Source organism: Talaromyces stipitatus, genomic scaffold, assembly GCF_000003125.1.
Source record: "Talaromyces stipitatus ATCC 10500 scf_1105507295517 genomic scaffold, whole genome shotgun sequence".
Classification (NCBI taxonomy): domain Eukaryota; kingdom Fungi; phylum Ascomycota; class Eurotiomycetes; order Eurotiales; family Trichocomaceae; genus Talaromyces; species Talaromyces stipitatus.
The window spans coordinates 538,392-559,444 of record NW_002990121.1 but is presented as its reverse complement, the minus strand read 5'-3'; the positions used below and the strand labels follow the sequence as shown (position 1 = coordinate 559,444).

General features: G+C 46.3%; 9 protein-coding genes across 9 annotated transcripts; 5 read left to right on the top strand and 4 right to left on the bottom strand.

Annotated features, from left to right (window-relative positions):
• Positions 1–1,737: 1,737 nt before the first annotated feature.
• TSTA_002090 (MFS transporter of unknown specificity) lies at positions 1,738–3,380 on the top strand (the record flags this gene model as incomplete). The annotated part of the gene is made up of 2 exons (XM_002487751.1): positions 1,738–3,299; positions 3,323–3,380. The coding sequence occupies exons 1-2, from the start codon at positions 1,831–1,833 to the stop codon at positions 3,378–3,380; spliced, it is 1,527 nt and encodes a 508-aa protein (XP_002487796.1). The 5' UTR covers positions 1,738–1,830.
• Positions 3,381–3,612: 232 nt separating this feature from the next.
• TSTA_002080 (ubiquinol-cytochrome c reductase complex ubiquinone-binding protein QP-C precursor, putative) lies at positions 3,613–4,558 on the top strand. The gene is made up of 4 exons (XM_002487750.1): positions 3,613–3,733; positions 3,849–3,874; positions 4,034–4,211; positions 4,277–4,558. The coding sequence occupies exons 1-4, from the start codon at positions 3,702–3,704 to the stop codon at positions 4,326–4,328; spliced, it is 288 nt and encodes a 95-aa protein (XP_002487795.1). The 5' UTR covers positions 3,613–3,701; the 3' UTR covers positions 4,329–4,558.
• A 278-nt stretch (positions 4,559–4,836) lies between these two features.
• Positions 4,837–6,011, bottom strand: TSTA_002070 (carbonyl reductase, putative; the record flags this gene model as incomplete). The annotated part of the gene is made up of 2 exons (XM_002487749.1): positions 5,771–6,011; positions 4,837–5,713 (listed from the first exon to the last, which is right to left on the bottom strand). The coding sequence occupies exons 1-2, from the start codon at positions 5,842–5,844 to the stop codon at positions 4,837–4,839; spliced, it is 951 nt and encodes a 316-aa protein (XP_002487794.1). The 5' UTR covers positions 5,845–6,011.
• Positions 6,012–6,308: 297 nt separating this feature from the next.
• On the top strand, positions 6,309–7,321 carry TSTA_002060 (uncharacterized protein; the record flags this gene model as incomplete). The annotated part of the gene is made up of 3 exons (XM_002487748.1): positions 6,309–6,347; positions 6,405–6,492; positions 6,549–7,321. The coding sequence occupies 3 exons, from the start codon at positions 6,309–6,311 to the stop codon at positions 7,289–7,291; spliced, it is 870 nt and encodes a 289-aa protein (XP_002487793.1). The 3' UTR covers positions 7,292–7,321.
• Positions 7,322–7,324: 3 nt separating this feature from the next.
• Positions 7,325–8,267, bottom strand: TSTA_002050 (NADPH-dependent FMN reductase Lot6, putative; the record flags this gene model as incomplete). The annotated part of the gene is made up of 2 exons (XM_002487747.1): positions 7,454–8,267; positions 7,325–7,402 (listed from the first exon to the last, which is right to left on the bottom strand). The coding sequence occupies exons 1-2, from the start codon at positions 8,021–8,023 to the stop codon at positions 7,325–7,327; spliced, it is 648 nt and encodes a 215-aa protein (XP_002487792.1). The 5' UTR covers positions 8,024–8,267.
• A 1,177-nt stretch (positions 8,268–9,444) lies between these two features.
• TSTA_002040 (uncharacterized protein) lies at positions 9,445–11,605 on the bottom strand. Its single transcript, XM_002487746.1, has 2 exons — positions 11,342–11,605; positions 9,445–11,276 (listed from the first exon to the last, which is right to left on the bottom strand). Exons 1-2 carry the CDS (start codon positions 11,446–11,448, stop codon positions 9,653–9,655), a joined length of 1,731 nt encoding a protein of 576 aa, XP_002487791.1. The 5' UTR covers positions 11,449–11,605; the 3' UTR covers positions 9,445–9,652.
• Positions 11,606–12,088: 483 nt separating this feature from the next.
• TSTA_002030 (aldo/keto reductase, putative) lies at positions 12,089–13,313 on the top strand (the record flags this gene model as incomplete). Its single annotated transcript, XM_002487745.1, has 4 exons — positions 12,089–12,267; positions 12,330–12,526; positions 12,596–12,665; positions 12,722–13,313. The coding sequence occupies 4 exons, from the start codon at positions 12,089–12,091 to the stop codon at positions 13,311–13,313; spliced, it is 1,038 nt and encodes a 345-aa protein (XP_002487790.1).
• A 1,276-nt stretch (positions 13,314–14,589) lies between these two features.
• On the top strand, positions 14,590–17,462 carry TSTA_002020 (uncharacterized protein; the record flags this gene model as incomplete). Its single annotated transcript, XM_002487744.1, has 3 exons — positions 14,590–15,066; positions 15,151–15,857; positions 15,983–17,462. The coding sequence occupies 3 exons, from the start codon at positions 14,590–14,592 to the stop codon at positions 17,367–17,369; spliced, it is 2,571 nt and encodes an 856-aa protein (XP_002487789.1). The 3' UTR covers positions 17,370–17,462.
• A 1,748-nt stretch (positions 17,463–19,210) lies between these two features.
• TSTA_002010 (acid phosphatase, putative) lies at positions 19,211–20,714 on the bottom strand (the record flags this gene model as incomplete). The annotated part of the gene is made up of 3 exons (XM_002487743.1): positions 19,211–19,379; positions 19,440–20,453; positions 20,511–20,714. The coding sequence occupies 3 exons, from the start codon at positions 20,712–20,714 to the stop codon at positions 19,344–19,346; spliced, it is 1,254 nt and encodes a 417-aa protein (XP_002487788.1). The 3' UTR covers positions 19,211–19,343.
• Positions 20,715–21,053: the final 339 nt, after the last annotated feature.

Below are 21,053 nucleotides of genomic sequence, written 5' to 3'. Positions count from 1 at the left end.
ATCTCATCCTTCTATCTGCAAACAATTTTGACTTGGTCCACATTCTTTAGATCCTTAATTACTGCTGCATAGCGCCAGGTCTCCCTTCCTTCATTTCCCTGTATCTTCTTTTCAATCGTTTGTCTGATATTAGCTATCTACACCTTGGCTTTATCTTCTTCTCTAATGCAAGACATGGTAATTGTGCAGATTGGCTGTTGATTATGTCTGTAAATGACAGCTATGATTTGGTCTATATAAGAGCTGCATTAACTGGCGCTTTCGCGATAGTATCTAGCTGCTCCCGGAGTTGCTTGCAGTCTTCCGTAGACTAGCTTTGGATTGCTTTTATTTGGGCCGGCAGTCCCTTGATTATATCGTTTTGTTCCTAGATGATTTTTTCTTTTTTACTGAGCATTTCTTTCAAACTTTTGACCTCCCAATAGGTGCCCTTCAAGTACTGATACATCTTTCTAAGCATCGCTTAGTTTTTATCCTGAGTGCATTGTCTCTCCTCAATCTGGTTAGCAGCTTTCCTTACTGCAGTTGGCTTTACTTTTGACGTTGTCCTCCTGGTCGCAGCGGTGGCATCGGTGCTGTCAGCATCTTCCAGAGCTTCTCGGGCTCTCCTTGACGGCACTAGACGTGTCCTGCACGCGTTGTTACGGCCGGATCTTCCTCCATCGCGCCTCCGGCCCTCTTCGTCTTCACCCCAACTACCCGGGATCTCTCCTTTAATCACACGGGTCGTATTTCGATAATCAGAAAGATCGGTTCTTCCTAGCGAAGCCCTATTCTTGAAAGGTCATCAGAATATATGACTGAGATCTGAATGAATATATCTCTGGTCTCTTATATAACGTGGGTTGGTTAATATGACGGATATTTGATACGCTAGTCCCAATATGGACGTCCTTACTAATCCGTGAATCCTCGGAAAAGCAACAAAAGCAACATATCCGTGAGAACGCGAGCGCCAAAACCAGACTACATTTTGGAGTCAGGATTGACATTTATTCCGTAGTAAATCTGTGATATTTTGCCACTATGTTTTGTATATAAAGAGGATCAAGATGTAGAGTCAATTATTCCTCACCCAAATTGTACGGTCCTATCAGAGCCTAAACCCGTTCGGACTAGTACCAAAAGATTCCAATATTACGTAGTAGAGGAAGAAGGCGTTTCGCTGGAGTCTTAGTCCAAGTTTTTGCCACGGCGTTCCTCAGCGGAATTCCGATTAGATAAGATCTTTTGACATCATGACAGTTTTCATCTTTGCGCATTCTAATTTTATATGGTTCCTTACGACGTACAAACTTTTATATGACTTGGTCTATGGAGTTAGTTGTCTTCATTGTCATTCGTATAAGAGTCTTAATGAAACATTTCCTTTCCGAAATTCGGGATCAGCTAAGCTCGGCATCTGATCGGGGAACTAGATGCATGAGCTTTTCTTCTCGGATATATAAACGGTCTATGGATATATCCTTGTATCCATACGAAACGCTTCTCTGCCAATCATAAGACGCCAACTTTGGGTCCGGATTTATTTCTCTATGGACTGATTTCTAAGATTGCGTCCTGTATAGCTAAGCATTGATCTTAGTGACGACGTGGGAATCGCCCCATCTCGTTCATCACGATGGAAAAATTTCTTTATCCTTTCAACTTACAAGCTCGCACGAGTCCATTCGATCGCTACCATGATCTTCGATAATAACAGCAAAATATCGGTCAGACACGAATAAAAGGATATCTACAATATCAGTTTCTTACAGCGTCCAATTGGGAAAGGGGGACAGAAAAGGCGAACATCTACACACCAGGTCCAGAATTAATCGGATTCCAGCCATGTCTGAATCCTCAAAAAGTGATGATCCTGTGCTCGAGGCACAGTTGTCTCGAACAGAGTCCATGCGGGCTGTTGCACATTCTTTCAGCCCTATACATGAATTCGTCTTTGTGGCGGTAGTCTGCATGGCTCAGTTCATGACCCAAGCTGCCTTGAGTGTCTGCTTGTCGCCATTGGACATAATCGGAAAGAGCTTCGACATCACCAATCCCGGCATCTTGAGTTGGCTAATTGCTGGATATTCTTTGACAGTCGGCACGTTCATCTTATTCTTTGGACGATGTGGTGATCTGTTTGGCTATCGGCTCATGCTTCTTATCGGCTTCTCCTGGTTTTCGCTCTGGTCTTTAGTAGCCGGCGTAAGCGTCTATTCCAACTATATACTCTTCATTTTTGCCCGGACTCTGCAGGGCCTTGGACCAGCAATGCTGTTCCCTAACGCTCTTGCCATTCTTGGAGCTACATATCCGCCCGGAAACAAGAAACGTCTGGTATTTTCTCTTTTTGGGGGTATGGCTCCGGGCGGAGCAGTGGTTGGCTCCGTCTTTGCGGCATTATTGGCCGAACTCGCTTGGTGGCCTTGGGCATTTTGGTGTATGGCTATCTATTGCCTGCTTCTTGCCGGCGTCGTATACTTGGTGGTTCCTCCGACGCCGTCACATACTGCAGATATGGGATTGCCCGAAATTCTTTCTGAGCTGGACCTCGTAGGAGCAGCTCTCGGAGTCACGGGACTAATCTTGGTGAATATCGCATGGAATCAAGGCCCAGTGGTGGGCTGGCAAAAAGCCTATGTCTACATTCTGTTGATCGTTGGATTCCTGTTCTTGGCCGCATTCATCTACTATGAGATTTCCGTTTCACCACATCCGCTGATCCCATTCGAAACATTGAACACAGACGTTTGCTTCATCCTAGGATGTGTGGCTTGTGGGTGGTCCAGCTTTGGAATCTGGGTATTTTACACTTGGAGGTTCCTCGAAGACATTCGCGGAAGCACACCTCTCCTAGCAGCCGCGCAGTTTGTTCCTCCCGCACCCTCGGGTCTCATGGCCTCGTTCGCCACAGCTTATTTGATGGGAAAGCTAAAGCCCGGCTGGATAATGCTCATTGCACTTTCAGCATTTACCATCGGTAGCATATTTATGGCCATCAGTCCTGTGAGCCAGACATACTGGGGGCTCACGTTTGTTTCGGTATTGGTCATGCCATGGGGGATGGACATGTCTTTTCCGGCCGCAACTGTTATACTTTCCGATGCGGTAGGGCGTCGCAATCAGGGCGTAGCAGCGTCTTTGGTGACTACTGTGGTGAATTACAGTATTTCCATCGGACTCGGTATTGCAGGGACGGTGGAAGTCCACCGTAATCACGGAGGGTTGACTTTCGACGACAGGTTGAAGGGGTATCACGCAGCACAATATACGGGCATCGGGATTGGCGGACTGGGCATCGTTCTGAGTCTTCTGTATGTGGTGAAAAGTACTAAAGGGCCATCTCACACAGTCAAATCGGGATAATCGGCGACGGAAAGCTTGCTTTTGTGTAGATTAGATAGATGGTGCCAGTAATGGCACAAGAAAGTATTTTGCGTGTATAATATGTATATATATTTTTGTATGAAATATGTTGTAGCGTGTACTCTATTCTCAAATAATCTCTTCTCTCGTTGGAGTTGTTCCTGGAAATTCCGCGGAAGACCACGTGACTACTCTGTATAGGGTTTAGCGCATATAGATTGCCAAGCCGACCAACCCGAGCGAAAGAACCCGAAACAATCCACGACATACAAGAACAAACATTCCTCTGTGTGTTGGTGGTCTATAACATACTCAATTGATCTCGGACTCTCGTTGTCGAACATTTCACAATGACTGGCGGTTACGCACCCAAGCACGGAACGTATGTTGCTGATCTGCTCCCTGTTCCTGTCCCTCGGTTCCTGGATTATAGCGCAAAGTCTGCGGTCAGGAGCCGAAGTTTGTGAGTACGGACTGACCTGAATCTCTCTCTACAGCTGGCAGCAAGGATGGGGTGGTCACAGTAAGTTAACTACTCTTTCCAACGTTCAACCCTCCATCGTTTTGCGATGAGACTTCCCATCGATCCAACGACTTGTCGTACCTGCCTCTCGATCGTCTCCCTTACAACTCTCCGTTCTGTTGTCGTTCAATGGATACTCATGCATTCCCCTTATCTTAGTTGCTCGCCCTGAGAAAGGGGTTACCAGCTACACCCTCTCGCCCAACCGCCAGCGCCTGTTCCCCAATTTCTGGCACACTGCCATCTTCAACACTTTCCGCCGTTTCCGCCATCAAGTTCTCTATGTCGCCCCTCCCTTCATTGTGGCGTACTCGTTGATGGAATGGGCCGTTGAACGGTACGTTTGATATCGGTGACAGGAATATACGTGTATCTCGCATGGAGTGCGCTAACACGGCGTAGGAATGAATACTTGAACTCCAAGGCTGGCCGTGCCGAAGCTGGCGAGGAGTAAATTTGCGTTCAGATATTGATTTTTGCAGTGTACAGCAATACGGTGACCCGGTTGTTACATTTTGGTCTCGTACAGTATGAGCATAGCGATATCGAAGATTTGCGAACTAGATTTGACAGGTTTGGCTATTGGCATACTTTACATACAGTCCCTTTGTACTATTTCTTCATTTGTTATGGACATTGCACATCATATTAAATATACTAAATCTCATATCTTTTGACGCCCGCTCGCAGGAATTTGCTGTAACTCTTTTCCATGTTGCCTATTCCAGGGCCGTCTCAGTGACGGTCATGTTAATTCCACGTTGTGACATGGAAAAGAACTTCTCCGTTTATGCAACTCTTTGGAAGACCTCAACCATGCTGTGTATCCGCGGGATTAAGGGATGTGGCTCGAATGACGTCTTAGTTATAGGACACGACGTCTAATGATTGCATTCTATGAGCGAGCAGAAATAAATTTGAAATTTTGAACTAGGTTCACTGGGTTACAAGAAACAATTTCCTCATTTGAGCCAACCTTTCTTCTCCATTTCAGCCTTTGTCCAGTCTTCCAGCTTAGCAGCCAGTGTTGAATCTCTGGCCTGCTTACTTTGCCATCCAATCTCCGCAATCCTTTGGAAATACACTCCACTCTGTTCTGGTTTCATCTCGGGACTCGCCACGCAAAATACACTTGTCCATGAGCCCTTGTCAGCATTCACGCGCCCTCCCAGTTTTCCATACAAATCGGCAAGCACCTTTATGAATGTTGGGAAACCCGCATGCTGGCCAAGCTGACTCTCTACCAAACCGGGATGGACAATCGAAGACCAGATCTCGCCTTGTCCGGACACAGCACTAGGTGAACCTGGACCATACAACTTGTGCAACGTTTTAATATGCAAAGCATTGGCGAGTTTGGATTGGCCATAGCGAGTCATTCCGTTGGCATCACGGAGAGAGGTGTCTTCAAAGTTGATACCAACCTTTGGCGCAAAATAATGCCCCGATGAGGATACGTTCACGATGCGGACGCTGCCTCGTGGTAGAGTTCGTGAAGTCCGAAGCATAAGGGGTAAGAGATGCGAGGTTAAAACCCAGTGAGCGAGGTAATTGGTTTGCCACTGTGCTTCATGTCCGTCCTTGCTTAGCTCAAAGGGAGTCGCCATAATGCCAGCGTTATTTACTAGACCGTGAAGGACAGTCTCTCTCGAAAGGAATTCCTTGGCTGCGGACACAACACTAGACAGATCGAGGTGGTCCATCTGTAGCAGTGTCACTTTAGCTTGCGGATATAGTGTTTGGATACCCGTGACGGCAGTAGAGCCTCGCTCAATGGAGCGAGCACACAGATAGACGTGTGCTCCATGCTCTGCAAGCCGGGCGACAGTGTAGTAGCCACTGCCAAGAGTCAGGTAAGTATCTCTACAGAAATATATTGGCATATGAAGAACTTACATGCCAGAGTTTCCTCCAGTCACAAGATATACCTTCCCAGTCAAGTCTGGAAGAGAATCCGGGTGAAAGGTCATGCCTTTTTAGAAGTAGATCAAACGGTCACCAGACGGACAGAATGCTATAGTAATTTGATCTGTGATCATAAGACGATCTGTGTCTTAGCAAAGGGCCTGATACCAGGTGGGCACCACGCAGCCTTTAAATGCTCGGCCATGGTGCTGAATTTGTCTGCTTGGTATGCGTTCGTGCATGATAAAGACTTACTGTTGAAGCTTTTGATAGCAATTCTAAATCGGGGTTAGCTGTAAGCAAGCTGCATGAAGCTAGTATAAATATGGCATTAGTTTGGGTACAGGCCCACTTAGGGCTTATTTAGTGCTAGGACCAAGCCACGTCCTAGATCCTCTTCCAATCCATCGTTCAGGCAGGCAACTAAGGCACACAATTCCGTCTTCTCGTCAGTTTTGCCCTCTGTTCTGTAACCCTTCCTGATTAACTGCGACTAAATACACATATATTCAGGCTATAATCTACAAAGATGTCTATCCAGCTGGTGGCAATGTCCCAACTAGACGAGGTTAGTCTAACAGAGTCAAAACATGACTAGCATAAATATATACTTATTGAAGGGCAGGCCTTGGGCAGTCAAGATGACTGGACCGGTCTTACTGACGCCGCTTCCCGCAGAAAGAGACAGAACAGGCTTAATGTGAGAGCATACCGTCGTAAGTACTATTGAATATACCTATCTATCTTGAGCATACTGACTCTACTCTAGGGAGACGCAAAGCGCTAGAGGCCCGGAACAATCAAGCAGCCACCTCTACAGTCGAACAAATTCCTGTTAAGGTCAAAGATCCCACAGTTGCATGCTGGGTCGAAGATCAACAGACTATAATTAACATACCCATCTCTGTAGTAGACACTACATTTGGCACTACACAGAAACCATTACTAACCACCGCACACGAGAATTCACTCACCCGTGCCGAACAAACACCACACAAGATTATTTTTCCCCTTTGCCCGGATCACCTCATTACTCTTCTTCAGTATAATGTATTACGTGCTGGTATTACCAACAGGAAACTTCTGTCCCCTGTCATTACAGTGACGAGCTGCTCGTCAGACAGTCTTCATGTCTTGCCTGAGCCATCATTACCGAACGCGCTTCCACCCTCTCTATATCCCACGCATCTACAACGAACTATACCCCATGAAGACTGGGTTGATATAATACCACATCCACGCTGGCGAGATAATCTCATTTTAGCTCTTGGAACATTCGACGAGGACGAATTGTGGTCAGATACAATTGGTGGCTTGTTTGAGGGTTTTCCGCAATCAGAGATAGAGCACCGTGGTGTAATAGTGTGGTCACCACCATGGGATGTCAGTGGATGGGAGATCACGGAGGGATTTTGGAATAAGTGGAAATGGTTGTTAACTGGCTGTGAAGATATGCTGGTGGCTACAAACTATTGGAGAGCGAAAAGGGGAGAATATCCTCTTGTCTTTTAGGAGTTTCTCTATTAAGGCTATTTTATGGACAAATCACATGTTGAAGGTGCTAGGATGTACTTGCAAATAGGTGTAGAACCACCTATCGATGAGAATGGACACATGCATAGGCTAGAGACGGTTGAACGTTTCACAAGATGGGACTCATTGTATATTAGACACCAGTTCATCGAATCGTTCCTGAATCCCAGCCCTGTCCTTATTGAATACATCTCGCACATCAAAGTCTTCCCCTCGGTTGACTTTTTCAATAAATTCCTTGTCCGGAAACGTCAAACAACTGGGCGTATCTAGAGGCAACATCCGAAGTCCATGACAGACCTGTTTCAACTGCTCAGCCGCCTTACCACCGCCATGGCCACCATAGCTTACAATCATTGCAGGCTTTCCTTTCCATTCGTTAAAAAGATAATCAATCGCATTTTTCAAGCTTGCCGGATATCCCCAATTATACTGAGGTGTGACAAAGACAATAGCTTGATAGGACGCTATCTCGTTTGACCAGCGTCGGGTATGTTCGTGTTTGTAGTCTTTGGGAGAAAATATCTTGGATGGAATCCCGGGCTCATTGTATAGGGGCAGATTCCAGGCCGCAAGATCAACAATGTTTAAGTCAACCTCGTATCGACGTTCTTGGAGAGTGTCTTGTACAAATCTCGCAATACGGTGTCCTAATCGAGGCTCTCTCTGACTTCCAACGATAATAGCAATTTTTGGTCGAACCGATGCCATTGTAAGGTTAGGTGGAATCAGAAATGTTTCCCCAGGCAGCTATAGACATAGGATGGAGTTATATGGACCTGTTATAACCATATGCTAAATAGTTATTAGACCTTCTAGCTCTATTTCAGCCATTTCCATAAGACCGAAAGGAGCGGAAGAGACGGTTCGTGCGGCCCGCTCATATCTAGGGTTAGTAGTCCGACCGTTCAGTTCTCCAAAAGTATGACCCCTTGCTAATCTTCTCTATTTTCTCAAGATAGAATGTTGAGAAGTTGCTTTGGTAGGTGGGATATAGACTTACCATTTAGTGCCTTGGTAGAATGTTCACTCGAGGGGCATGAGTAGTCTGGGAAGGAATATTGTGTGATTATCTTGTGATAGAAGCCTGTATTTTTAGCAAGAAACCGTGACACGATGATCTATCTCGCATATTAGTAATCCAATATTGGAAAGGCTGCCACCAAAAAGTCGCACAATTAGGTCGATGGTACCTAGGAGGATATTGAAAAACCCTTTCCCGTGTCGAGAGTGGTATGTTGACAAATAAAAATGGTGCGCGTGAGCATTCAGGTAAATTCAGGCAAAAAATCAGTGATGCTAGGTTAACATCTTTAAGGTCTGCAGTTTCACAAGTCTCTGGAGGCCAAGGTATTAGCAAGATTTTCGTGTGTCATAGTCAGACAGTATCACGCAATCCTACACTCAGTAAATAGACATTAGTGATAAAAGGGATGGGTAGTATCTAGATATCTTTGATGTTGTGTAATCTCACAAATCTCTGAAGACTAAGAAAGTAGAAAAACCTCAATTGTCATCGTGTGATGGTATTGTGCAAAATGGAACTCAGGAAATAGAGAAAAATGGTGAAAAGTCAGGTTATATTTGGACGTCTTGGGTGGTCAAAACATTCAAAATGCGATGGTCAGGCGCAGAAGAAACAAGCTGTGGTGGGATTGAGGCGGTATCTGTACATCAGAGAGAAGCCTGAGGATTGCTGGATGGTTCACCACACCCATTGTATAAATTGCATGCCCATAAATGAGGACCTAGCAAAGTACTGATTGTAATGAAGGAGGGTCATGTGCGATTGTTTCTTCTGAGCATGAATTGAACAATACACTCTCTGGAGACGATATGGGCATATATGGAACCACCACTTTACACGGCCTTAGAGAGATGTTTAATATTATGACAAGATACCAAGACAAAACCCGTCAAATCTGAGAGAAGACTGAACAGAGAATGAGAAGTCTTTGTTCTCAGATATGCATGGCACTAAACCGAAACATTTGCACAGTTATAGGATCAGGAAGTTGGTGGCAGGCTAGGTTATGACAAGCCTCGAACTTCTTAGACATAGAGTTGCCATAGTGCCACCGCTGGTTATACAAATCACATTCAAGGCGGGAATCTATGGACGGTCAGCTCAGAGTTTGTACTATCAACTTTGGGCAGAGAATATGCTGTATATCCAACCCTCGCTGAGATCACCACATCACACGATGTCCCTGTTCCTTGTTTTGCTTTGGTATTTACTTTCCTCTCCTTTTGTGGGATTGCTATTATCTGGGACCTTCAATCATTAGTAGCGTATCTGCGGATTCTGAAATGAACTCCCAACTTCATGCTTCCCAGGTCTTATTGGGGTGGAATGTGATCGAGGTCTTCTTCCCAAGTATCTAGCCACCGCCCCTGCTGCATACTGTATTCCTTCTCTATCAATCCACAGTTCTCTGAATGCCCTTTTCGTCTGAAACGCAATATGATACTATCCGTAGGACCATCGGGCAAAGTGACATCAACATCGCGGACTCGGTAGTTTTCCGGCAGTGGTGGTAACGAGAGATCTTCTGTACTTGGAGATTCAAGGAGATTGAAATCATCTCCAGTATAAACATATGCATAGAACCCCGCTTCTTCAATCTCCATGACTTTCCGGGCAATACACGCCGCAATCCGTGCATCCCAGAATCCTTCCCTGTGAATACTCGATTCCAGTAATCGGATAGCCTGTAATCGAATCCGATGCACACGACATTTGATTGCCACATAATACAGAGGTGACATCCAACCAATATCGATGACAGATCTAGACATATTCAAACAGCATGCAGAAGCGACTGGGACCGAGATTTGCGGTTCTTTCACGTTGACCAGAGTTACCAAGTGATTGAGAGCAATCAGAAATTGGTCGTTATACGTGTCGAATACAGATTCATCATCATAATCTCGTAGGCAAGTAGCCACCATTATTTGGGCGATTTTGTGATGGCTGAGTAGTAGGTGACATGCAAATGATTCTACATCCTGCCCTAAAGGAGTCTGTAGAGGATCTCTTGATCGTTCATAAGTGTGGAGCCAACGTTCGAGGTCTAGTTGAATGTCCACCTGCCTCTGAAATAATTGCATGTATGAATCGAATACCAAGCAAGCCGGTGGCTTTTGCCGTCGGATGCAACTGGACAACTCGAGTATTCTGAATAAGATGGATTCCAAGTAATGCCAAGCTTGATTGAAGTTATGGAATACGTCATATGGAGGAGAATGTTCTGGACTGTTGAATGTATAGACCAATGGATATCGTCGATGCTGATTCAGGAGAGCCACCTGAATCGATAACCTCGCAAACACTTCGATAATCCATTCATCAACTACTGGATAGCGATTCTGAACTTCTCGCAAAACGTTGACTCCGCTCTCTAGGTGAAATATGGCTGTCTTGAAATTGCCGCGAAGGAGCTCTAAACAGACGAAGACCGCACACGTTACCATAACCAGGCGAGCAGATAGTCTACCGTCAGCGGAGAGGTACGGCTGCAAATGACGAATGGCTTTTGAATAATGCTTCAGAATTCGCTTCTCTTTGTCACCTCTGGAGTCCCTACTCGCGTTCTGAGTGACTTGATTTGCATAATGGTTGACCTCGGTCTCATGGACACAACTGATAGCCAAAACAGCATGCAATACCGCCGGTTCGCTTAGAGCTGTTTGGAAGAGTAATGTCTCCCAGAACGCCAGGACGAAAAGACCATGCACTTTCGGCTTTACTCTGCACTTGTACCATTCGAAGCTTCGTTTCTCATCGAGTGTCAGGTTCAGGACCGTCGTAAATGGTATATTAATCAGAGCAAGCGGCTGTTGTAGACGCCTGCCATAGAAATTTCCTCCTCCGCCCCAGATCCCATATCCGTCACATACGCGACCAGTCGAATAACACCGCATACACATCGGACGATGTTCATCGCATTTTATCTTTCTCAACCTGTGCAGTGCATAAGTCTCACCCCTTTGGACGCCAATAGTTTCGTGCAGGAAGAGTCAGCTTACTTGCAAGTCCGACAGCCAGATTTAACCTTGGATTTCCGGGATCGATTCGGGGCAAGGCTGGAGTTGTGATTTTCTGTCATGCCGAGCAAACAATGATATGTATTCATAGACTAGGGGAGATAAATGCTCCATCAGAACAACTTGATATTGACTGGAGAATCGCCACAGCAATACGCTGTCCTGCCATTGTAGGCATTGATACCACTTGCAGTCTACGCCAATCAAAACAGCGTACCGTGTGGGACATTGTTCCATCTTGGACACAAAGCCGCCAAATCGAAATGGGATTTGCTTCCCATGGTCCCGAACTCCTTGACCCACTATTTATGGATAGAGTGGGGAATAAACTATCGGATTCAATTGGATGGTTTGGACAGTTTGAAGTTTCATTGGCTACTGCAAGAATGGGTCGTCTACCAGATCAAGATCGTGCATCTCAATCGGAAATCCGATGCTCTGATTGGTTCACTTCTACGATCTATAGTATATCATGGTCAAGGCTGTCTACTCTTAGTGATGCCTTCATGAACCTGAGAAGGATTATGCGGTGAGAGGATCTCTGCCTAAACACGTTATGTCAATGGTTTCCATTGAAATTGCCAGGGGGAGACACCCCAGTGGGCTATAAGTAGCGGCCATGCCTCCAATTGTCCAGTCCTGTTATTTGACATTCCCACCGATTCCAATTGTGTAGGCGGTTTGCAAACTTAGAAGTTCTTATTATATTAACTAGTTCTTCTTGTCACCATGCCAGAAAGCCCTATTCCGACGCGTAAACTGGGCAAGGACGGCCCTGACGTTCCAGCCATAGGCTTCGGATTGATGGGGATGACTGGTATCTACGGGACCGCTCCTAGCGAAGAGGAACGATTCAAAATCTTGGATCGGGCTGCTGAGATTGGCGCAACATTCTGGGACACGGCGGAGTAAGTCGATCGTGAGACGTGAGATGATTCGAGAGATCCGTCCGTCTGCTAAAGTCTCCCAGCATCTACGGCGACAATGAAGAAATGTTAGCCAAGTGGTTCCAACAAACAGGAAAACGAGACAAGATATTCCTCGCAACAAAGTTCGGTATTATGATGGAAGGGTTTAGATTCAAAGGAATCAATAGTTCTGCGGACTACTGCAAACAACAGTGCGACGCAAGCCTCAAACGTCTCGGCACTGATAAAATTGACCTCTGTATATCTTCCAAGAGCCGTTCGTGCAGAGTTTTGACCCGTGCCACGAAGCTAATTTACTTCTCCCAAGACTATGCTCATCGGCTGAACCACGACACGCCGATCGAAGAAACCATGAGGGCTCTAGCACAATTGCAGGCGTAAGCATCCCTCTCCGCGGTATTATTACTTGCACCATAGAGTTGACATGTCGTAGCGAAGGGAAAATAAAATATATCGGGTTATCGGAAGTGGGATCTGATTCGCTTCGGCGTGCTGTTAAAATTGCGCCTGTCGCCGCAGTCCAGATGGAGTACTCGCCTTTCGTGCGCGACATAGAGGGAGAGTCAAGTACGCATGTTCTCCAGACCTGTCGCGAGCTCGGCATCGCTGTTGTTTGTTACTCGCCTCTCGGTCGCGGCTTGCTTACCGGGAGGTTTTCCACCCAAGACTCACTGTCTGCCGAGGGCGATATCCGCGCCAAGTACTTTCCTTGGTTCAATGAGGAGAATTTCAGTCGTAACGTGTCAATTATCAACCGATTCAATGAATTTGCGCATAGAAAGCGATGCACTCCTTCACAGCTAGCGATTTCTTGGCTGCTTCACCAAGGGCCGGATATCATCCCAAATCCCAGAACCAAGTCCATCAAGTATCTGGAGGATAATGTGGGCGCATTAGCCGTCAAATTGACCGAGGACGAGATGGTTGAAATTCGGACGTTTTTGGAAAGCAATCAAATTGCCGGGTATCGTTCGACCGCAGGCAGCGAGAATTTTGCTTATGTCACGACCAAAGCTGAGAATTGAAAGTTCCATGTTTAATTGAAAGGAAATGTTTTCTTTCTGCTGTAGTTCTGAATGCTGTGGAAATTAAACACTATCGTAATCGATCAATCGGCCGTGAAAAGCTACCCAATGCGATTGCTTTTTGTGTCTCCATTGACGCGTTCAAAATCGAAGGTATTTCCATTTGTAGAAAAGTGTGCGCATTTAATGAGCTTATAATCGGTCAGCTCATATGTGACGAGAGAGTAGTAGCCAATGATTGCGACGGATGTTTGCGCTCGACAGGTATGTGCGTGACGCACAAGGGTTTGAGGTATATGCAATCGGGGTTTATGAGCTGTCTCTAAGCAGATCAGTGGACGTAATTTTCGGGCTTCAATTGTTAATGTCCGGGAAAAGCTTGAATCCTGAAACGCGACGTTTGGAGAAGTTGGATATATATCGAGCACGAGCTGGGCGACTTTGGGCGAGAGTACTGGTAAAATCAAGACATTTGAACTCTGATGTGTGCAAGTAGAACATGAGTAGCCTCTTATTGACCGAGAACTCCGCATGAGACAAAGATGACAAAATCCTGCTTTCTGCCATGTTCTGTCCGTGCGAGACCCCGGAAGCCGAAGTGGTCTGGAAATCACTACCTAGATAAGATAACTACATAGTACATCATGCCTGGGAGGACATGATTCGTATACACCGATCAGATCTTCCCCTGGAATCCATGTCAGCTCCACAAAACAACGATCCCGGTTCAACCACGAAGAACGATACTTGAGCACTACTATACTTCTGATTGGCATACGAGAATATTGCTAGGCGCACGGATGCAGCAAGGGCCGTGATCATGACGTTGCTGCCGAGCATAGCTTACAGCTTTAAAATAATATTTTTTTCTTGTTAAATCAGCTTCCTGAGACAAGTCCAGTGGCGACGGCATTTCGTGACTGCCCCTCATTACTCCACGAATCGACGGCTTTGTCTTGCTGCTATTTTCGGTTTCTCCCATTTATATCCTCCTAGGTAACTGCCAGGAAAAAATTTCCTTGCGTTCGAATCACTCTGATTGTTTGCTTGACGTTTTATATACAGTCAGACTCATAACCCTTGCCCTATCTCCACTGGACGACTGAGGTCGAATACATGCAACATCTTTTTTTATTCAACCGGACCTAGGTGAATCTTCTTGGCAGAGGGGCTTACGCCTAAAGCACATGCTAATTGATTGATTGGCATTTGGTTTTTCTGGCATGTCGCCACCGTTGACTTGAATACCTAGGGATAAGGTGCAGTTTGAAGAGTAATGCCTAATTCTTCCCGCGGGAGTTTTCAGCTAGTTCCAGAGTCGCACGGTCTTTCTACCAGCGACCAGCCGACGTCAGATAATACTGCTGCTGCTGTAGCTGGTGGACCACCTAGACAGGATACCCTGACTCCCACAAGCGGGCCGCGAGCAGCGCCAGAAGACTCTGGTGGTAACGGAAAGAAAGTATGGATTCCTCGAGCGTCTCATCGAGCAGGTCCATTGATGCGCGCCAGAACTAAGCATGCCTGCGAAGCATGTCGGAGAAGGCGCATTAAATGCGATGGAGCGCGACCTGTGTGTCAAGGCTGTGCGGCCGTGGGGACGCAGTGCTCATACGCCGACCATAAGCGTGTACGGGATAGGCAAGAGATGAAGTCACTGAAAAGTACCGTTGACCAGTACGAGCATCTCTTGCGTGACCTCCTTCATGAGGTCCCTGCAAGCGCCGCGAAACGTATCAAGTCAACATTAACAGTAAGACCTCTCATGACGTTGTGTACGGAGGACCAAGTAATCAGATCAGTGCATCTAACCTGGATATTTTCCCGCTGTTATTAGCCAACAGATTCCTACCCTCTGAATCGGAACCCGTCCATGTCAAGTTCATCATCTTCGTCAGCTGGCTCCATAGAAGGAATCGACACGATAAGCGAAGACCTCAACCGAAATGAAGAATCCAGAGCCACCGGCTTCATGGGGAAAAATTCTGTTCATGCCTGGTTACGCAACTTGGAACCAGACAGCGGATACCGGGTCTCACCTGATAGCAGCATGGAAGCAGGAAATAGGGCGCAATTCGGTCAGCCTATTTCTCCTCAGGGTTTAGACAACAATATGGCTGTGAGCTATTTCCTAGATGATAAAAAGCTCCCGGCATGCAATTCAGATGATACATACAAGTTGCCACCGAAGAATCTGGCAGACCGGATTCTGCATTCCTACTTCAGATCCGTACATCCATTTTTTCCGATTGTTCGTACCGATTTATTCCTAGAACAGTATAGAAGTCTTTGGGGGGTGAATGCGAACCCGCGACCAGGCCACAAATGGCTGGCAATATTCAATATGATTCTCGCTATTGGTTGCCGGCGACTTCAGTTTCTCAAGGAGACATTACCGACTGATGTGAGCCATGAAATTTTCTTCTCTCGCGCCAGATCTCTCAGCGTGAACGAGAATACGACCTTCGAACACGCCGACCTACAACAAGTGCAAGTTGAAGCTCTTGTAACATTATACTTTATGGTATCTATGCAGATTAATCGGTATACCTCCCTTCCCCCCCCCCAACTTTTTTTTTTCATTTTACCTTACTGCCATTCTACCGGCGCAGACTTTCCTAATCAACATATGACAAGAACTACTAACGCATAGACTATGATTATCACAGGGCCTGGAGAGTTTCTGGCATTGCAGTAAGATCAGCCATGGCATTGGCGATCAATCTTCGAATCACAGACACAGATCTACAGCCTGGATCCAAAGAAGCTCGTTCTCGGCTTTGGTGGTCCATCTACATGCTGGAGAACCTCTTGTCGCATATGACTGGGAGGCCTTCCTGCATTGGAAGCTCATCCTTTTCTGTTGATCAGCCTGTACCTTACTCAGAGGACATGTTTGACCATCCTCAGGTGATGAATCTACTGACTAACGAGACGCTTCGCAGAGAACGTTTAAGATGGTCATTGGAGGATCCGGAGAATGAAGATGATGACTATGATCCCTTCTGGCTCAATGACGTTGAGGTTAATCAGGGCCTCCAATTCTATCATCTTGTTGATTTAATGCATATAGTGCACATCGCCATTAGCGAGTTATTCTCTCCTAAGGGATTCCAAGCCAACAAGTCGTACATCAAACGACGCATACGCTTCTACGATGAGAGGCTAGACCATTGGCTAACTCGTCTACCGCCTGCATTCCGCTTCGTTGACCGCAACTATAATTTGAATTTGCATAAGTCGTCACAAGAGCAGGTTGTCTTAGCACTGCATCACTATGGAGCAAGGATTACTTTATACCGACCATGCTCACCTTTCAGGCGCTACGTCGGTGTCAAAGAGAAAGAATACGCGTACATCAGCCAAAGGTGTCTTCGAGCAGCGCTATCTCTGATTGCTGTCTTTCCAGACGTTGTTGATCTTGGTTGGGTCTACAACACCTCGCCCTGGTGGTCCCTACTCCACTTCTTGATGCAAGCAAGCACGATTCTAATATTATTCAGCCAAAACAATGAGATTCCGGGGAAGGATGTTGAAAATACCCTTGAAGTCCCTGAAGTAAGTGTCCAGGTTCAAGTTGCCTGTCAAAAGGCCCACAGATGGTTGCACGGCTTGTCAGGAGTCGATGAATCGTGTCGCCGAGCATTCCTACTCTACGGTGATCTCGTCCGGCGCCTCGGCCTTGTCATGAGCTCTTCTGCTACATCCAAGTCTGGATCAACACAGAGCAATCCTCCATCTTGGAGCCCAACCGATGTAACAAATGTCCAGAACCCAGATCACCTTGCCTATATGCAACGCCATGGTGATTATCAAAGCCAAATGGCGCTCCATAACTCGGCAGATCAATACAACCTGCCAATGTATGATGCGGGCAATGTACTGTCATCTACCTATTGGAGGAGTGTTGACTCAACTGGCGCCGTACGTTTCATCGGACCGGGAGGTGTAGGAGAGCTACCCAGCTTCTCACCTAGGACCCTGACGACCGATAATGTCGGAGATTGGGCGGGCAGAGCATTTGAAGACAATAATGTCCATATGGAGTTTTCTTGATCACAATTTGCGTTGGAGTTAGGGATAGTCTTTTCTTCGGTCATTCTTTCTCTGAGAATGTGTAACGAATATCATGTAGCGAGTCAAAAGCAATTCGTTTCTCTGAAGTCTAGAAATTAGCTCATACAAAAACTCGGATTTGTTGACACCAGGCCATTATTTTTATGGCGTGTGTTCATTTATTTCCAGATTCAAGTTGGACGTAGTATTTCATCCTTGATGCCACATGGAAAGTAGATTATCCAGTTTGGCTATATTGGATGGCTCTTTAGGTATCTACTGTACATTCACAATTAGATGGATTCCAACCTTTCCAAAATCTAATAATGCAACTTCGTGTATTGCCATTTTGGTACTCCAAAACAGAAACAGATACATCCATAGGAATACTGTATAATTGTCGCAGCAAAGGATGACAACCGCAATCAGTGATAATGCCGTATGGACAGCGTCAAGATATGCGACAGATTCATATAGCTACCAGGGTACAAAGACCACTCCCGTCGTTACCTCCCGGCTGGTGATTGGAGTTGATGTAGATTAGCTCCATACCAACCGGGAAAAGAAGGGTTGGTTGATCGATTAGATCGAAGTCATCAGCCTTTAGAGATATAAATAGGCATGAGAAGATCAGATTCTTGATGGAAGTATCAATTGCCCAGTATATAGCAAGTTTTCCGATCCGAACAGCGGCGAATTGCGATATAGAAGTCGGATTCCATTGTGTTACCTCTCGAGCTAGAGGCAGCTGCCTGGAACTACTGATAAAATGTGTATTATTCCATTGCGCCAGAGAGGCGTAATACTTGTGAGGGATGATATAAACTAGTTTTGAATTCAAAGGCTTCGTTTGGACCCAAATTGACTTCTTTTCGAGAAAGAGAAGTGAGGTAGAATGGGTAATCCATGCACAAATCAGGAATCCCCAGAGGCTGCCCCAATCACCAGGCAAGTTCGTCGCAGATATCAAAGACGCATATGCGGACGTCAGTAATAGCGGCAGACAAGTGACCCTTCCAGCCAGTGATAAAGTGGCTGCCTTGATGGCGTTCACCAGCTTTGTCCAGCACCCGCTGCCATCCTTGAATTAATTATTCTTGCGGCTTGGTATGTCTACTGGTTCCTCTCCCACTTTGATCGGTTGACTTATGAACGCGACAGTGCAGGCGCTGTTGGAGGTTGGGGAGCGTTGATGGGAAAGATCACGAAGCGCGACTATACCCATGTTGACAGCAATCTGTTGCTTGAGCATGATACTGATGTGAATGATCCAAGACAAACACAGGTCAAAATTAGATGTAACATAAGGCTAATCTCTTGGCAACAACCATTCAAGAGTCTTCCTCAGCCGGCCGGGAACTCGTGCAAAAACCAACCCAAGGACGGAAAGATTCATTTTACGCATAATGGTCATGGGGGGATTCCGAATTGACGGTGTACCTCCTACGTGTATGACCTTGTCGAATGTGCTTATTGGAAATAGCCGTGACCAGCCGGAACCAATGGCTCTTGGTAAATTGAAAATGCTCTTTTTCTGGCGCATGAGCTAATGATCCATGATCTCCTTAGGGAGCAGCTCCCTTGGCTACTCTGGGTTAAGCAGTGCCCAGCTCGACAGACTCCAATCTGTACTTGATAGTCATCATCGCAATTAATCTAAATTTGCTACTAGGTTTGAGGACCGTCACGACCCAGCGTCCAATCCTCTTCTCTGCTGTATTTGCTTCGGATGGCCAGCTCTAAAGGCTCTATTCTTTCCCCAAGATTATGTGCTGGTGTAATATATCAGGAAGATATCTAACAAATGAGTTGAGTTATAGACGTGGGACTCTATAAGCTTATCTTCAAAGAACTTCTTAACCGTAATTGTGATGGCCTTTGTCGAGTCAATTAGAATAATTACAAATCTATATCACAATCCTCTGTCCCTTGCTGGGTCCTAGATATAGACCTAACCTAAGGTAAGCGAATGCTTTATGCGGTTTCATACCACTCGGTCTTGCCGTTGTGCTAAATACGTATTTTGTCAGTGAATGTCCATTAAGACGCGGTCGAACGGGATAAACTTACTCCTGTACGGCTGTACTTGACGCCGACGGCAGTTCCGCTGACAGCATCGTAAGGAACAGGGCTGGTATAGTTGTATGTAGGCTTAAGCCCGTGATAGGTTTGCTTAACGGTGTTAAGGATAGACCTTCCGCCAGAGCAAGTACCGGTGGTCAATGGGACGGGCCAAGCCGCGCTGAAGGCCTTATTGGACAGCGGGCCAGGATAAGAGGTGTTCAAGTTGAAGTTGCTCGTGTCCACGTCATAGTTGATATAGCCGGTCTTGTCAGCGACGATGGACAGAAGGTTAGCACCACAATCCCAGCGACCGAGAGAGGGAAGGTCAAAGTTGGCGGAGAGAGAAGCAATCACGGAGTAGTGAGTATAAAAGGTGTCATCGGTGGTACCCTTGAGATGGTCAGGGACGGCACCTCCAACCAGCAAAGAGTAGACTTTGTTGGGGTGGGTTTTGTTGCCATTCTCGTCAAAGGTAAGCAGAACAAGAGTGTCCTCCATGAAGCATTCATTCTTGAACAGCTCGCCCAGAAAATTGTAAGACCAAGTACCGCTGAAAGCGACGTTGGTGTCATGGCCGTCATTGGTCATGTTGGGAGTGATGAATGAGTATTGTGGCAGACGCTGGTTGTCAAGGTCGTCATAGAAGCTGGTGAAGTTCTTAATCTGGCGGAGACGAGTAGCGTCGTCGGTCACAGAGTTGAAGAGAATGAGAGGGTTATGCTTGCGCACGTAGTTGTTAGGGCCAGACTCGGGGTAGCGGAAACCCTGGTAACCGGCGTAAGGAAGAGCCTCTTGATACTCGGCCCAGGAGAGCTTTTTGGTATCGAAAAGATCGGCAATGGTGGACACATTGTTAGGAATCTGGTGCCAGTCATCATTGTCCATTCCGAAATGGTCACCACCGGCTGCAGCGCAGTAGTTGGGTTCAGATGGATGAGTAACGGCCCAGTAGTTGCTCAAGAAGATACCATTCTTCTTCAACTCGGCAAGGTGGGATTCTGCCTCAGCAGTCTCGAGGTCCTACGAAACATTAACAGTTGCTTTCGTATGTGAGACGGCAATATGTATATTGCTTACGGTATTCTCCAACCAGATATCAACGAATCGGCTAAATACCTTGCCGTGGACCTTCGAGACCGGGGAGTAAGGAACAACGGAGGCTTGGGCAGCGGCGATCTCTGCAGCAGAGGGGTACTGCTCAGTGGTGGTCTGAGCAGCAGTCAAGCTGCAGGTAGCCATCATGGCCAGCAAAATATTGTACAGCATCTTTTGGGACAACATATTGATAGAACTGTTTGAAACTACGGTGGTCGAGCAGGGCCGTTCTGAGTAGTTGCTCAGAGGTTTGTACTCCCTTTTATATGTTTATTGACTACCCCAGGTACTTGCATGGGCATAAGGTTCTTCTGGATTGCGCGGTCAGACCTGGATCCGCCCATTGCGCTCAAAGTTTGCTTCTAGATCGCTGCAAGTCCACGTTGCGCGAGACTCTCGCTCTGGATAGCTCCTAGATCGACAATGGCCGGCCATTCTACACTGCAAGTCGAACGATCAGCATCTATCCACCCATGTCAAAGCAGTGAGATGAAACATTAATATGATCCTGTATAGGTGTCAATC